This window comes from Phascolarctos cinereus, unplaced genomic scaffold (assembly GCF_003287225.1).
Source record: "Phascolarctos cinereus isolate Bilbo 61053 unplaced genomic scaffold, phaCin_HiC Scaffold_726;HRSCAF=1367, whole genome shotgun sequence".
Taxonomy (NCBI): domain Eukaryota; kingdom Metazoa; phylum Chordata; class Mammalia; order Diprotodontia; family Phascolarctidae; genus Phascolarctos; species Phascolarctos cinereus.
Window position 1 is genome coordinate 321,146,966 of NW_027556098.1, and position 17,656 is coordinate 321,164,621.

General features: G+C 38.3%; 1 protein-coding gene across 3 annotated transcripts in view; it reads right to left on the reverse strand.

Moving 5' to 3' along the window:
- NARS2 (asparaginyl-tRNA synthetase 2, mitochondrial) overlaps window positions 1-17,656 on the reverse strand; it is a 156,453-nt gene that overhangs the window by 121,122 nt on the left and 17,675 nt on the right. Inside the window, exons 2-3 of one of the 3 annotated variants that reach the window (XM_020972291.2) lie at window positions 7,833-7,913; window positions 6,726-6,855 (exon numbers count right to left, since the gene is read on the reverse strand). The exons of 1 other annotated variant lie outside the window; for it this stretch is intronic. In XM_020972291.2, coding sequence (XP_020827950.1) covers window positions 6,726-6,855; window positions 7,833-7,870 — 168 coding nt within the window. In that variant the 5' untranslated portion in view covers window positions 7,871-7,913. The remainder of the gene's footprint in view (window positions 1-6,725; window positions 6,856-7,832; window positions 7,914-17,656) is intronic. One more of the 3 variants, XM_020972288.2, reaches the window with a different exon arrangement.

The window sequence follows — 17,656 nt, forward strand, 5'->3', positions numbered from 1 at the left end:
GCTTCATGTCCCCCTAACTCACTGATGGGTTTGACGCCTGTTGGCTACCCTCAGTCTGGGTTAGCCATTCTGCCTGAGATGGTTTTACCTGGGTGTGGCCACTGTGCCTGCTACAGCTTCTAGGAGCCACAGGTGAGAGCTGAGGGCCAAGTAGACACCAAGGGTAGATGAGAAGCCCTGAAATGCGCCCAGCAAGCCCTCACACCAGAGGTGCTATTTCTCCTTGAACATCTCATCCACTCCTGATACGATGGGAATGAAGGTATTACCTAGCATTTACAGAATCAAGAAAGGCTTCATGCAGAAGATGATGTCTAAGGATAAAGAAAAAATAGTGACTCTATGAGGCAGAAGTAAAGAGGGAGTTAGTTATAGCCAATATACACAGTAACTATAAATTATAGAGTCTATTGTTCAAAGGTCATCTAGTCCAATCCCTCATTTTAGAAATGAGCAAACTGAGGGCCCACTAGAGGCTGCCTAAGGTCACATGAGTGAGGGTAGCAGAGAAAGCCAAAGCAACTCCATTTTGTCTGTAGTTCCTCTATCTTGCTGCTGACCCTGTTTGTCTCTCAACCCCTACCTTGTCTGCAACCTTCCTTATTGCTGAAAGAGCAATGACAGTTCTATCTATTAGGGTGGGGTTACAAGAGACAGCTAATATGAAGAAGAGTCTTTCCTGCTACTAGCCCCAGCAACAAGTGCTGTTCAATCAAGGGACACCACCTCCCCTATCCCTACCCTGTAAGCCCCCAGCAACAAACCCAGTCCAATCCTGAGGTACATCATAACCAATTCACTTCCTGCCTAAATCAAAACCTATATAAGCCTTGTCCTTTTTGTTACTTCTGGGAGTCTTCACTCCCTTGCTGGTTAACTCAATAAACCCATGTTGGTTCCTAAATTTCTGATTTGGGTCTAGTTTCAGTTCTGGTTTGTTCCAGCACCAACAATTTTACCCACAGAAGTAAAGAGCAAAGTGGAAGTATGAATGGAGTCTTCTGACTCCGAATCGAGTACTTTTTATACTGTAGTCTCTGTCATTTTAAAAAAAACAATCTGAGGCAGAGAAGTAAAGTGACTTACTCAAGATCTGGCAGCTAATCACTGCCAGCACTGGGACCAGAACCTGGGGTGCCCAACTTCCGGTCCAGGGGCTTTCCCCTACACCATGATGTCTTTCTTATTTAAGCTATCTATAACTTTCCATTTGAAAGCTAACACATCCTTTAAAAATATTCCAGTGAAAAACAAATGAAAGGACTATTACGAAAATTGTATTAATTTTTGCTCTTTTTACCTCTCTCTCTTCTATCTAACCCAGACTCAAAAAACAGGTGTTTCAGAGTTCTTTGCTCGGGTTGTTTCTTGAGCATTGTCAAGGTTAAACACAGGTCTAAAGCCTCAGGGTCTTGAGGCAATGAAAAGAGAATACATAGACACATAGTGAAGGCTGAGTGACTTCAGGAGAGTGAATTGAAAAACAACAACAAAACTTTCCTTCTTCCTTTTAACTCACCAACTTTATGGAAAAGACCTAGATTTCTCTTATGCATGAGGAATCGTGGTATAACAGAGAGAATACTGAACCTCGAGTCCAAAGGTCAAGGTTTCAAAAACTCCCTCAAACATTTTCTAGCCATGCATCTAAAAGCAGGTCCTTTTACCTTTCCTAGTCTGTTTCCTCAACTATAAAATAGGGATAATAATGCTTGCACTACATATCTCAGATCTGTTCTGTAAAACAGCATTTTGCAAACTTTAATATTACCTAAACCTAAATATCAAATGTAAGTTACTGCTACTGTCATTTGCCTTTCTATACCCTACAGAACACAATACAATCCTCGTCCATAACAGATCTTATTAAATGTTAATGAACGCTTTAAGGGCTATTTCTTCCTACTAAGCTGCCCTGATGATCTTCAAGTTAAAAATAAACCAAGGATTTCAAGTAGTGATAGAAATAGAAAGTAGGCAAAAGATTGCTGGGATGGAACACACTTTCTTTTACCACCACTCATTCTAATGCTGTTCCTAAGCAGAGAGTGGAGAGATTTGTACTTATCTTTAAGTATTTACTGATGTCTTTGGGATCAAAGTCTCAATGTTGGCAATAACAGCAAATGCAGATGAACCCTCAGGAAAAGCAAGAGGCTGAACATGGAGGTCTCAGTAAAAGCCACAAATTCTAGTTAGCTGAACAAGGTGGCAGGTGATCAAACTTCAGTACTCTCTAATTCAAAAAAAAATAAGCTATCAAAAGTCTAATCTCTGCTAATCTGTCCTGAAGGAAACTGGGGGGAAATTATCATTTCAACCTTTTTGAGGAAGAAGGCTGCCACTGCCAGGATGGCCAGGGACATAAACTCTTCCAAGAAGGAAGCAGTCAGTAGTGGATGGCAATTCTCAGAAGCAGTAATTTTTGAAAACAGTAGAGATGGGACACTATTAAAATGCAAATGCTGATTATTTTGTAAATCTTGTAAATCAAAGATCTTAAGAGCCAGGGACTATGCTAGCTAGAACTGTAGCATTTCTCTAATTATGTTAGACTAACTACACAAAAAATTACTCAACTCTCTAGTTCTAAATATTATGAACTCAGCATTCTTTTCATTCATTAAACTCAAAAATTTTATTTTCCTTCCTATTTACTCACATTCATCTGATAAATTAGATTTGGCACTTATTACCAAATTGTAGAGTTTTTTTTTAAGCCAGAAACATACAATTACTATTTTTCAGATCTGTTACTATTCACACATTACTGAATTAGTTTGAGATTTTAAAAAATTCTGTCTTGCTTATACTCTCCATATCTAACATTAAGGCCTTTCAACAAATGGCCTGTTTTTTTTAAGATGTTTTACATGTGTCTCCTGTTATCATGATGGTAATCATTTTTTAAAATTCTTATTCTAAATCATAACTTTTCTTGTCATTTAACTTTTTTCTACCTTGGGGTCAATGGGAATTTAAAATGTAACCTACTGGTCTAATATATGTCATATTTCTCTAAAAATCTAGCTTGTACAAAATCTGAGGGTGGATTATCATTAGTATCACTAGTAAGTATATGAGTGTACACATCTTAAGCACACACATGCACATGCATACACACACGTCCTTTTTTTGTGTGTTTGAATGCCAGTTCACCTCTTTTTTAAAAAATTATTTATTTTTAGTTTTCAACATTTGCTTTTATAATATTCTGAGTTCTAAAATTTTCCTCCCTTCCTCTACTACCCCCTTCCCAAGACAGCTACACATGCATGATCATATTAAACATATTTCCACATTAGTCATGTTGCACACACACCCTTCTACAGAGATATTATTTAAAGAGGATGATTTCTAGTAAGGATGAATGCAATATTTACAGTGTGTAATTCTTACTTCAATATATAAAGAAAAAGAAAGAAAAAGAGAAAGAAAGAACCCAGCTATAAATATTGCTTGTAGATCACACAATGTCCATTACAGCTTCATTACTACAATGAGAAAACATCTGGGTTTTAAAAGCTGAATGATTTGCTGTATATTCCTCAAGGATTGATTTTAGTAAAGGACTAATTTCCATGCCTTCACTAACATCCTATTTTAATATCTCCATCATGCATGTGGGATAGGACCTCAGGTTTTAAAAGGATATACATGCAGAGTGACAGCTTACTGGGTACTACTAAGCTGGAAAGTACTACCAAACTGGGTGTGAGTCCAATGCTGGAAAGTACACTGACGAACAATGTAGTTAATAATAATAATGCACGCTGATATACTGCCTTTCTCACAACAACTACATGAGGTCACTGGCACAAATTACGATGTCTCAAGTCTCTCCCTTTGTTATTCTAGCTTTGGACAATTTCTTGCTGACTCCTCCTCATATATGCAAGACACCCCAATATAGGAAGTATTTTTTTTTAAAAAGGCTAGCTGTTCCCTGCGCCTACAATATATTTTAGTGCAAGAGTTTATAACCTTTTTTATGTCATGAACTTCCTCTGGCAATCTGATAAAGCATAGGGAATCCTCAGAATTGTTTTTAAATGCAAAAAATTAAAATGCATAGGACTGCAAAAAGAAACCAAAGATTAAAGAACAAAAGGTATAATTTTTTCCCCAACTAAATTCATGAACCTCAGATTAAGAATCATGCTGTAGAGTCTTAAGATTGGCACAAGAGAAGTAAGGGTTAAATCTGAATTTTTTTTTTTTGCTTTTTTTGGCTAGGCAATGGGGTTAAGTGACGTGCCCAGGATCACACAGCTAGTAAGTGTCAAGTGTCTGAGGCCAGATTTAAATTCAGGTCCTCCTGACATGCTCTATCCCCTGAGCCACCTAGCTGCTCCCTACATCTGAAATTTAATGAGCAAATTTTGACACCTTTGTTCTCTCTATATGAGCTCCAACCACCTGTGCATGGACAAGTTTCTTAGAAATCCTGCCAAGGACATAAAGAGTGGGTTTCATAAGAACTGGCCCATGACAAAAACTGCAAGAAAAGAATCTGGCAAAAACTAGGTATAGACAAACATCTCATGCCATATATAAAGAATAACTCCAAATGAGTACATCATAACTTAGACATAAAACCTGACATTATAAGCAAATTAGAGAAGCAAGGAAGAAACTACTTTTCTGATCTATAGGTAGGAGAAGAGTTCATGGCCAAATAAGGAATACAAGGTCAAAGAAGATAAAATCGACAACTCTGATTATATAAATTTAAGACGTCTTAGCACAAACAAAACCAATGCAGCTATAACTAGAGGGAAAGCAGGTAACTGGGGAAGAAAATCTTTGCAGCAAGTTTCTCTGATAAAGGTCTCATCTCTAAGACATATAGGGAACTGATCCAAATGTGTAAGGATAAAAGTCATTCCTCAACTGGTATATGGTCAAAGGAGATGAACAGACAGTTTTCATAGGAAGTAATCCAAGCTACCAAGAGCTATATGTTTAAAATATGTTCTGAATCCCTAATAATTAGAGAAATGCAAATTAAAGCAACTCTGAGGTTCTACCCTTCAGATTGACAATAAAAAAGGGAAAAAAAATGTTGGAAAGGTCATTGGAAAATAGGTACGTTAATCCCTGTTGGTAGAACTGTGAATTAGTACAGCTATTCTACAAAGTAATTTGGAACTACGCCCAAGATGTCACTAACCTCTTTATACCCTTTAATCCTGCAATACCACTACTATTAGTCCTATGCTCACAAAGAAAACGGAAAAGGACCCACATGAACAAAAATATTTATAGCAACTCTTTTTCTAAAAGTGAAGAACTGAAAACTATGGGGATGTTCATCTAATGGGAAATGGCTAAACAAATTATGGTATATGAATGTCATGGATGACTATTGTGTTATAAGAATGACAAAAGGAATGATGTTTCAAAGAAACGTGAGAAGACTTCATATGATAACTAATGTACGGTGCCTGTAGGTACCACGTAGGTGCTTAATAAATGCTTATTGGGGCAGCTAGATGGTGCAGTAGATAGAGCACAGGCCCTGGAGTCAGGAGGACCTGAGTCCAAATCCAGCCTCAGACACATAACACTCACTAGCTGTGTGACCCTGAGTAAGTAACTTAACCCCACTGCCTTGCAAAAACAAACAAATTAATAAATGCTCATTCCTTTTAAGTGAACAAAACCAAGAGAATGATATATATAATAATAAGAGCACTGTAAAAACAATTAACTTTGAAAGATTTAAGAACAATAATTACTGAAATGGCCACCCATGATTCCAGAGGAGCAATAATGAAGCATACTATCTAACTGCTGACAGAGAGAGGAGTCAGGACATAGAATGAGATATTTTTTCAGTATGGTCAACGTGGGGATTTGTTTTGTTCGACTACATATATATTTGCTGCAAGGGTTCTATTTTTCTTTTCTTTTTTCTTTTTACTGGAGGTGGAGGGAAGAAAATTCTTTTCTGATCATTGAAAAAATTTTTTAAAAAAAAAGCTCCTCAAGGACAGAAACTGTTTTGCTTGTTTGTATTTATATTCCCAGTACTTAGCACAGTGCCTAGCATATAGTAAATATATACTTAATAAAGACTTTTTTGTTTAAAAAAAAAAGAGCTAAATTCATTCATATAATGAATTAGATTCTCTCCCTACATCCCCTTCTTCCTTCTTTGCTCTGTTAACGAAATACAATGCTCAAAAATTCCAAAGCTTAGGTCTGCAATGGGCAGGAATAGTTAACAGCTTGCTTTCCTACTATATATCAACTCTGTAACCCCTTAAAATTGATGAAGCAACCCTAACACATACCAGAGACAGATTTTTTGGTATAAAAAAGGGAAAAGCTGAGATACTATCTGAAGAGTTGCCACATTACCACCCCAATATGTAATACAATGGAAAAGCATTTACTAAACAATTACTACGTGCCAAGCACTGAACTAGGTGCTAAGTATACAAATGCAAAAGGAAGGCAGTTAATGAACTCATATTCTAATTAAGGAAAACACACATCACAGAGGGTTCAGGTACAGATGTAAGGGCCCAGCAGTCTTTACAGTATGGTAGTAAAGCATATGACAAAGACTCTCAGTTCTGAGGATGTAACAACAGGTCAGATGGCAACGTCTGGGGGTAACGGAGGGTGTTGTGGCAAGGCAGATACCAAGTTCCAAAGGAACTTAGTGAGTAATGAATATCAAGGCAGATGGTAAGGACAGTGGGCTACTTACTTACTCTCTTACGGGAAGGATTGCAAATGCAATCCAAGCAGTATGAGTGATCCATATCCCCAAACCAATATTCGCACAAAGCTGGAGGAACTGAGCACCCCTCTTGTCTCCAGCCTTCCTGAGGTCGCAGGCAACTGTATGAAATATGCTTTAATAAATCTCTTTTGGACACATAAGACTTGTGTGTGGATTTTCTCCATTTCCCTTCCCAAGTGCAGATGCTGAACTATTACATAATGACATATAATGAAACAGACAGGGGTATCTATCTGACCAAACCTTCTCATTTCAAACTTCTACAACTCATACAAACAGCTTTCATTCAAATTGCTGCAGTGACTGGCCCCAATTAGTCCTCTCCCCAATATCTTTTCATGCACAGGTATGACCATGTCACTCCTGTAATCAATCAACTCTAGGAGCGAATATAAACTATTCTATTAAGTATTTAAAGCCCTTCACAACCTGGCTCCAACTCCCTTTTCAAGCCTTCCCCCCTTCATGTACCAAACTGGCTTCCCTGATGTTCCTCACCCATAACACTGTCTCCCCCATCTCTGTGCCTTTTTGCTGACTGTCCCTCCTCAATTCCACCTCTTAAAATCGGTGGTTTCCTTCCAAGCTCTGTTCCTTATCTCCCCAGATATTAGTTTCTATCTCCCTTCATTAGCTTGTATTAATTTTGAATATATGTACATATTGTTTCCCCAGATGGAATATAAGCTTCTTGAGAGCAGAGACTACTTGATTTTTATGTCTGTATCCTCAGTGCCTAGAACAGTACTTGGCATTACATTTCATTATGAAAGGCCTCAAAGTTCACGTCTCAGCTCTGACTGGGCTGGCTTTTAGCAAATCAAGACTACCTCTCTAAGCTTTAGTTCTCATTGTCTCTAAAATGGGGATAAGATTTCACTCACTCTCAGGGTTATCACAAGCATTAAATGAGAACTTGGGTACAGTGTTTTGAAAAACAAAGAGCTATTTATGAAGTGTAAGCTATTACTATAATGGACCTTGCCTCAAAGAATTTCCATTACCTTCAAAACAAACCAGAAGGTTGAAAATTATAAACATCAATATGGCCTCCACATTCTGAAGCACAACTTACTTCAACTTGAAAGAGTTCCCCGGCTCCTTCACAGTCATTTGATGTGATTACTGGTGTGTGAATATGTAGATAGCCATTAGCCTGGAACAGAAAAAAATTCTTTTCTAGCAGATATTTGTTAAAACACAATTACAAGAGCCTCAGTTATCAGTAACATAAAAGCCACAAGGCAAGAATGTTAAGCCATAATCCAATTAAATGGAGAGCCTCCCCCAACAAGGGAAATACTCACAAGTGACTATTAATCATTCATTAACCTTACTGAGTGCCTACTATGCACAATATGACATTACAAAAAACTGTAGAACTGGGAAAGGAATCTAGATAATCATCTAGGCCCAGAGGTGTCAAACAAACAGGTGAAACTAGATAAAAATGTAATCAGGAAATATTTAACAAGATAAATAAAAAATACACTAACCATACATAACATTGCATTTTAAAAATCAGTTAACATGCAGCCCTCAGGGATCCTTTAATGATTAGTGGCCCACATTTCCTTTTTAGTTTGACCCCACTGATCTAAGCCACACCTGTAGTTTCAGAAATGAGATGAGAAGGGTAAGTGACTTGCCCAAGGTGACCAAGCTAACAAACATTCCTATTTCCCAGGTGAATGCTTTTCATTTAAAATCACTGATACATATTCTTTCGACACAACCAACACTTACCAAAAACACTAAACAAATACCCTTATCACATATCTCTCAGAATAGAGTTTATAAATTGTGAACAAAAAGTAGGCATGTGCCCTTTAACTCTGCAAAATAGTATTAATAGGGATGATTATATTTGATGAGTTCTGCCATCACTATAGCTAGCAACTAGGTGGCACAATGGATAGAGTGCCAGGCCTGGAGTCAGGAAGACTCCTCTTCCCGAGTTCAAATTTGGCTTCAGACACTTACTAGTTCTGTGACCCTGGGCAAGTCACTTAACCTGTTTGCCTCAGTTTCCTCATTTGTAAAATGAGCTGGAGAAGGAAATGGCAAACCGTTCCAGTATCTTTCCCATGAAAACTCCAAATAAGGTCACAAAGAGTTGGACAGAACTGAAACGACTGAACAACAACAGCCATCACTATACGTTGACTTTATTTACATTGGTGCAATCACTGTGTATGTTATTTCCCTAGTTCTGCTTACTTCACTCTGCATCAATTTATTTAAGTCTTCCATCCTTCTCTGAATTCTCCATATTTGTCCTTCTTTATAGTGGAATCATGGTCCATTCCATTACAAATCATGGTTGGTTTGTTGTTGTTCAGTCATGTCTGACTGTAGCTCTTATTGTCTCTAAAATGGGGATAATACTTTCACTAACTCACTCTCAGGGTTATCACAAGCATTAAATGAGAACACGGGTAAAGTGTTCTGAAAAACAAAGAGCTATTTATGAAATGTAAGCTATTACTATAATGGTCCTCACCTCAAAGAACTTCCATTACCTTCAAAACAAACCAGAAGGTTGAAAATCAATATGGCCTCCACATTCTGAAGCACAACTTCACTTGGAGCAAACAGAGTTAAAGCAAACAGAAGTTAAGTGACTTGCCTAGGGTCACACAGCTAGTACGTATATAAAATCCTATTTGAACTCAGGTCTTCCTGACTTCAGGCCCAGCACTCTATCCACTGAACCATCTGGCTGCCTCCATAACTGACTGCTTAGTCATTCTCTAATAACTGGGTACATATTTAGCTTCTACTGTTAATTTTGAACATTTTTCAGGTTGTCATTAATAGTTTGTATTTTTACTTTTGCAAACTGCTGCTATCCTTTTTCCTTGTCTCCTGGAGAATGGGGGAAGGGAGGTGTGAACAGGGATGGCTTTCTTTATTCCATACTGCCTACTTCAATTGCCAGGGCCTAAGGGTGATTTACAAGAAGTTTACAGCCATTGTCACTAGACTTGGAGTCAGAAGACATGGGTCTAATTAGCCACAGCACTTACGCTGTAATCCTGATAGTCACTTATACTCCCTGAACCTTGATGCCTTCATTTGTATGCAGGAATTATAGGGCTTGCCTCACGCTACCTCACAGGGTTGTCATGAAGACAGTGTTTTGTAAACCTTAAAGAAGAGTTACAACACTACAGAAATGTTGTTATAATAAAGCCAGGAAAACCAGATATGTATACATTAAATTGCTAAAAATAAAAGCAGGTACATGATAAAGTTGTCCATGTCATCGAGGAAATACAAAGTGATCAATGTACATCATGCTATTCAGGAAGCTGTGCGCTCCATGTCCTACCATCAAAAGGTAGGAAAATTAACAGAGTAAAGAAACAAACAGGTGATGAAAAAGTCAGACACAGTTTATGAGAAGACACTAACATCAAACTGTTATCAATGCATTTCACATACAGAGACTTCTTTTTGCCTGAAGGAAGAGCCTGAGCATCAGTGCCTAGATGTATCCATTACAGAGGCGCCCAACAAAACCCTGCAGATCAAAAGTCTGACAATTTCCATTAGTAAACCACAAAAGTTACATCAAGGTTAATACTAGTGGGACCGAAATAACCCAGTAACCCCAAGGTCATGCTCTTCTTATTCTGACTAGGGATGTAGATAGGTCACAGACTATTCAGGAGTATATACATGCATCAGGGTAAGGCAAAGGATGAATTCATACGACAAAAAAGCTGTAGTGCTGCTTCAACCTATAACATCAGCCTTGAACAAATACATAAAATCTCACAAATTTCCAGCTACAGAACTGATGGAAATGAGGATGTCCCAGCATTCTCAGAGGAAAACTCTGAGAACAAGGATCTCTCAATTTCTGTCTCCTTTCAAAACAAAGTAAATTCAAGTATTTGAGAGACAGGCAAAAGGGATTCAGTCAACTACTTTCCCCATGATGTAACTTAGTATATATTAAGAAACAAAGCTTGAGCTTCAGAAAAGAATTTAAATAGTACTAAATATGAGTACAATATGCCCAGAAGTGCCATAACAAGGACCTTTTGGAGAACCAATGAGTTGTAATCAATAACATTACTGCATAAAATTTTTATCTCCTGGGAAGCAAGATTTATGGATATGAATCATTTATTCCATATGAAATACAATCACCTGTAAGCTCAAATATAGTAAACAAAGTGAAGAATCCAGAGGAAAGAAGAGAAAGGGAAAATATTAAAGCAAAATATAATTTCCATTTCATGAATGCTCAAAGACATAAGAAAAAATATTGTAAACTTTTAAAGCATTACTTAAGTTGTTTATAAATTCACAAGTAACAGGAATCACTCCATACACCTAGATTCACCTCTGGTATAGAGAGAACTGTATGTTCCATTTAGCTACACCAGCAGAACACAAGCTTGGGCACATCCTACTGACCAAATTATGGATCCTCTAAGTCAAAAGTTGGGTTCACAGATTTAGTCATCAAATAGTATTTATTTTTCTAGCAAAGGTTAAAAAAAAAACCACAACTTAAGACCTGAGGGCCACTGGTAAAGATAAAAAGCACTCAGATGCCATGGCAAACTATAGGCACCAGCAGAGAAAAAGTTTAAAAAAAAAAAAAGAGGAAAAACACAACCTAAAAGAGGAAAAAGGGGGCCCTAAGTGTTCATGCCTAGCAGAGTTAGACCTTAAATAATGCTTGCTGACTATCAAGAACACAGCTAAGAATCATAATAAGAGCAAAAAAAAAGGTGTCCGACCAGCCAAAATCATTATAATGTTTACATGCTTTACTCGAAGGAGAGTTTATCAAAACTTTACTCAGAGGTTACTTATTCATATTTTAGACAAAATTCTTTTCAGTCTGCTTATTTGGGTTCCAAGCTGGCTGCAAAAGGCATTCTAGAAACAATCAACAAATCCAACTAAGTAATCATTTACAGTTTCCTACTATAAACAAGAAGTTGTATTAAGGAAACAGTTCGTGCTCCTCAAAAATTTAATTTCTCCTGGGAGAGATATGGTCCATGCACAAATAAGTATGATACAAAGTAGAATGTAATAAAGCAAAAAAATAGATCCAAAGAAAGTACCCTAGCAAATCTGAGAAAAAGAGATTATGTTCAGCTAGAAGGAAATCAAGGTAAACTTCATACAGAAGATGGCATCTGAGTTGGGCCTTGAAGGAAGAAAAGGATTTCAACCAGTGGAGAAAAAGCAGTATATTTTAAAAGTTTTTGTTCTGAGAAAATATACATATATAACCTATATATTATGTGTGTATGCATACACACAAACACACACACACATATGTATCTATGAATCTGTAGTATTCAGGAAGTATGTACTTTTAAATCTGTTGTCTTCTTCACTAAAAATCTTAAAACTCAATTCTTCAAGAAGGCCGTTATAAGAACACCACCTAGTGGCTAAAGAATTGTATGCATGTTTCTAAAACAGCAGGTGTACTTTACCAGTGGTTGGTGCCATATGGGAAGAAAGATTATTTTTAGACCGTAACCAAAATTTTTGTGTGCATGTGCTTCAAGAAATTACTGCAAATCCATATGGCAGGCAGGAGAGACAGAGTGAATGCATGTCGGAAGATCTAAAACTAAAATGAAGTGACAGTGTCTCATATGAATTTTTCTTGTGGCTGATTAAAAGGCTTTCTCTTCAGACTGCATATAGTATCACACCTCTAGAAACTGGATCCGGCACAGCTTACTAAAGAAAGGGTCCTACATTAACCCTAAGAGGGCTGAGACTAGGCTAGGATTGTATTAATTTTCACATATATGATGGAGGTTACAGGGTAGGGATGGGGAACCTGTGGCCTCAAGGCCACATGTGGCCCTTTAGGTCCTCCAGTGCAGCCCTTTGACTGAATCCAAACCTAAGTCAAAGGGCTGCACTTGAGGATCCAGAGGGCCACAAAGGGTCTCGAGGCCACAAGCTTCAGGGAAGGGCATGTTAAATTGGTTAACACCTGCAGACCATACATAATCTAGAAAAGTAACACAGAAAATCCAAGAGGAAGTACTGATTTCTTTCCTTTGAACTGAATGGCATGATTCTCCATGTGTTCTATAGAGTCAGCACTGACAAAGGGAGCCCCCATCCACTGTGGGGAAAGGTTGCATAATCCTTAATCCCAAGTCAGCTGTCTCCATCATTCTCATGGGTTCTTACCCTAGGGTTTTTACCCTAGCAAGCCTACATTTTCTTCACTGCAGTTCCCTTGGCAGAAGCTGTCTGAAAAGCAAAACTGCCCAAGTCAAAGCACCTGCAGTCTAGTTTACTTCAGCAGGACTATGGTCTTAAGGACTGTGGTTTCCATGTTTTTTCAAAAGTTCCTGCAGTACCCAACAAAGAGCTGTACACATAAACAAGTATTCAATAAAACCATGTGGCAGTGCTACATGGGCACATTCATGCACATATACACATACGTTCTGTTTAGGCCTAAGACAGTGTGATGCAAGAGAAAACTGCCAAATACACTCATCAAACTAAATAGGAAGAGATTGTACAACGTGGGAGGAATGCTGCTAAGATCAGAAACTCAAAGGAGGCAAAATACAATAAAGCAGCCAGTTGTAAACTCCAGAGCCTCCATCAGTTATGCATAAACGCCCAAAGTTTTGGCAACAAGAGAAATTATAGAGCCTAACACAAAGGGCAAATTTGACCTCACAGATTTAATTGAGATTTGTTGGTGTGAGCCTCATGCACTGTAATATAGCCCTGGTGGGGGCACTTTATTTGAAAGAAACAAGACACCCGGGGCAGAGAGCAGCAGAGAGAGATACTATTATTTAAGTGATATTAGGATGTATACTTATTTGAAAAAGGTGTATTCTCACTTAAGGAAACTGAGGAGGAGGGAGGGAGAGGAAGCAAAACATGGTGGAAAGCATTTGAATTAAGATCAATGAGGAAATGAAGAGGGTTTTTTTCCATCACATTCTATTACTACCTAGGAAAGAAGAAATGTAAGAAAAGTTGAGGAAACTACCATGAACCTGAAACAGAGGCACAAAAGTAATAGAAAACTTTAATTATCCAGATATTTGTTGGCATGCTCTCTCTGAAAAAAAAAGAGCAAATAACAGCTTCTTGACTTGCTTTAATTATAATTTCATCCTTTAAAAGGTGAAGGAACCAACAGGGGTAAGTTCTATTTTGGATCTGAATTCTCACCACCAGGGAGACACTGATTGCTAGGGTGAGAATGATGGGAAACTAATGCAGAAGAGACTATTCTCTCCTAAAACTTGTGACAGAGAAGAAAGCCAGACAGTCTAATGTGCACCCCAGATTTTAAGAGAAAAGAATTCAAAAGTTTCTGGGGAACAGCAGGAGGATCCTACAGACAAAAATCCTACAAATGAAAACAGTCAAGGACGGAGGGGAAGCATTCAAGAAGGAATATTGAAGACACAAAGAAAAAACAATTACAACGAGGAAAAAAAAATGGTAGTTTCCAAAAAGACCAATATGGACACACAGAGGATGCAACAATCAACCTTACCTTTAGAAGATATGCATAGAATATGCAAGCAAGGGAAAGTAATAGATGAATACAAAAGCTTGGCAGAGTCTTGTAAAAACTAAAAACAGCACCAGGAGTGTGACAATTCAGAATGAGGAAAGCCTGGTGAGGTAAGAATTCAAGTCACACTGGAAAAAAAGACAAAGGTCAGAGAAAGGATAGGACCATAGCTCAAGGTAGATGGAACAATGATAACTGAAAACACAGAGGTAACAGAGCTGCTTATTCTGCTCCTGTTTCTCTGCAAGGGCAAATGATTTTTGGACTGGAAAGAGAACAAAAATAACTGATAGGGAATTGATACCCAAGATAAGTAAGCAAGAAGATCATGAAAGAACACTTAGTTGCCTTTGATAAAACCATGTGATTTCTGAACCACTATCAGTGACATGTGAAAGAATGTAAAGTACAAGAGAGGTGCCACAGTAGAGAAGGCAAATGTCCCAATTTTCAAAACAAATTAAAACAAAACAAAAAAACACAAGAGTAATATTAAATCAAAACAAAAAAACCAAACCACTCAGTTCCTGGAGCTACTAAGGACTCTGTAAGTGAAATACTGCCGACGGCTCTCTCTTCCTCCCTCAGCCCGCAAAGCCTTGGGAAGGATGACAACTGATGCAAAAGCTTTTTCACAAATCACCTCTGAGGCCAGACTATATGAAAGGCAAGTTCAGACTGCAGCTGGCCAAAAGGAAGATGTTCTCTCTATGTTTCCTGGAAACCTCTAGATACTATGTGGATATCTATTTCTTCATTTTCAAGGCAGAAAAAATACCTAGTAAGATATCTCTACTGCTGGAGAAGAAGGAAAAAAGAGATATTTTCCACCCTCCTTTTTCCTCACCCAAAGTAGAGAGAAATGATGCTTACTTCAATACTGCTATTATTTATGGTTGTAATTCCTTCACCTGTGAAGAATTATACCTTAAGAAAAAATTCTTAATCCAAGGTCCTTTGAATTAGTTTTAAAAAATTTTTTGATAACTATGGGCAGAGGAGACATTTTTCTGATAAGGGGCTATGCCAAACTGTCAAACGGGTCAATTATACAAAAATTAAAAACCACTGCCTTAGCAGACAGCTTAAAAAATCATTCTGACCAAAAGAATTTATCATGTTGTGGCCAACCTTCTGGTAATGAACCTTTCTGAATTGAGCTAGCCATCAGAAATGTTTAATGAACCACCTTGAAAAAGAAATAGTAATCACAAAAAAACCAACATGACATCATTAAGAACAGGTCTTACTAGATTAACCCTACTTCCTTTTTTGATAGTATAGCTAAAGAAGTAGACACAGACACAGACACAGACACACACACACACACACACACGTGTATGTATATAGCTATCATTTACCTAGATTTTGGTGAAACTTTTGATAAAGCATTTCATACCATTTAAAGACTGTCCAACAACAAGCATATTAAGGGGGGCGGAGCCAAGATGGTGGAGTGAAAGCAGTGACTTGCTTGAGCTCTCCCCCAAACCCCTCCAAATACCCATAAAAAAATGGCTCTAAACAAATTCTAAAGCAGCAGAACACACAAAAAGACAGTGAAACAAATTTCCAGCCCAAGACAACCTGGATGGTTGATCAGAAAGGTATATCGCGCCAGGCTGCAAGAGGAGCACACTGCGGCGTGGGCGCACAGGCCACAGCGAACCTGGAGCAGGCCTCAGAGGACTGAATCCCGGGCAGCTGTAGCGGTTTCTTGGGAAAAATCTGTTTCTGCAGTGAGAGAAGCTCGGGGTCTCAGCCCCATTCCCCGAGGAGCTCAGTCCCAGGGCAGTGGCTGCCTCCTGAGCTTCCAGCCCACAGACTGAGGGGGAATCCAGTGGCTGATCAGAGGGTGATTGCGGGGATCTCTCTGCCAGTGCTGAGGCAGGGATCTTTCGCTTTGCCCGTGCTTGGATCTCAGATCACAGTTCTGGGTGGCGGCCCTGGGGTGAGTAGGAGCGCTGGTGTGGTGGAGCTTGTAGTAGCTGGGAAGAGAAAATTCTCGTCACAGTTCCAAGACAGAAAAGACTGCTTGTGGTCACGCACAGACCATAGCGTAGGCCAGGAAAAGAGTAAACACCTCGCCATACCATATGATACCTTATCATACCACCTTGGAAGAACTGAAAATTTACAGGTCCCTAAAAGTATCTCTGAAAACAGCTGTACAAACCCCCAAAGCTTGGGACAGTACATTCTCCACATTGGAAGCAGACTCTTACCTTAACAAAGAGTTTATAATTCAAGTAGTTGGCTGGGATCATGAGCAAACCTTGCAAAAAGAGTCAGACTATATTATCTTACTTTGGTGACAAAGAAGATCAAAACATACAACCAGAAGAAGACAACAAAGTCAAAGCTCCTACATCCAAAGCCTCCAAGAAAAATATGAATCAGTCCCAGGCCTTGGAAGAGCTCAAAAGGGATTCTGAGAAGCAAGTAAGAGAAGTACAGGAAAAACTAGGAAGAGAAATGAGAGTGATGCAAGAAAATCATGAAAAACAAGTCAACAGCTTGCTAAAGGAGACCCAAAAAAATACTGAAGAAAATAACACCTTAAAAAATAGCCTAACCCAAATGGCAAAAGAGGTCCAAAAAGCCAATGAGGAGAAGAATGTGCTAAAAAGCAAAATTGGCCAAATGGAAAAGGAAGTCCAAAAGATTAATGAAGAAAATATTTCCTTAAAAATGGGAAGCTAGTGACTTTATGAGAAATCAAGACACTGTAAAACAAATCCAAAAGAATGAAAAATTAGAAAACAATGTGAAATATCTCATTGGAAAAACAACTGACTTGGAAAATAGATCCAGGAGACAGAATTTAAAAATTACTGGACTATCTGAAAGCCATGATCGAAAAAAGAGCCTAGACATCATCTTTCAAGAAATTATCAAGGAAAACTGCCCTGATATTTTAGAACCAGAGGGCAAAATAGAAATTGAAAGAATCCACTGATCTCCTCCTGAAAGAGATCCCCAAAGGAAAACTCCTAGGAATATTGTAGCCAAATTCCAGAGTTCCCAGGTCAAGGAGAAAATACTGCAAGCAGCCAGAAAGAAACAATTCAAGTATTGTGGAAACACAATCAGAATAATACAAGATTCAGAAGCTTCCACATTAAGGGACCGGAGAGCATGGAATATAATATTCTGCAGGGCAAAGGAGACAGGATTACAACCAAGAATCACCTACCCAGCAAAACTGAGTATAATCCTTCAGGGGAAAAAATGGTCATTCAGTGAAATAGAGGACTTTCAAGCATTCTTGATGAAAAGACCAGAGCTGAATAGAAAGTTTGACTTTCAAATACAACACTCAAGTGGAACATGAAGAGGTAACC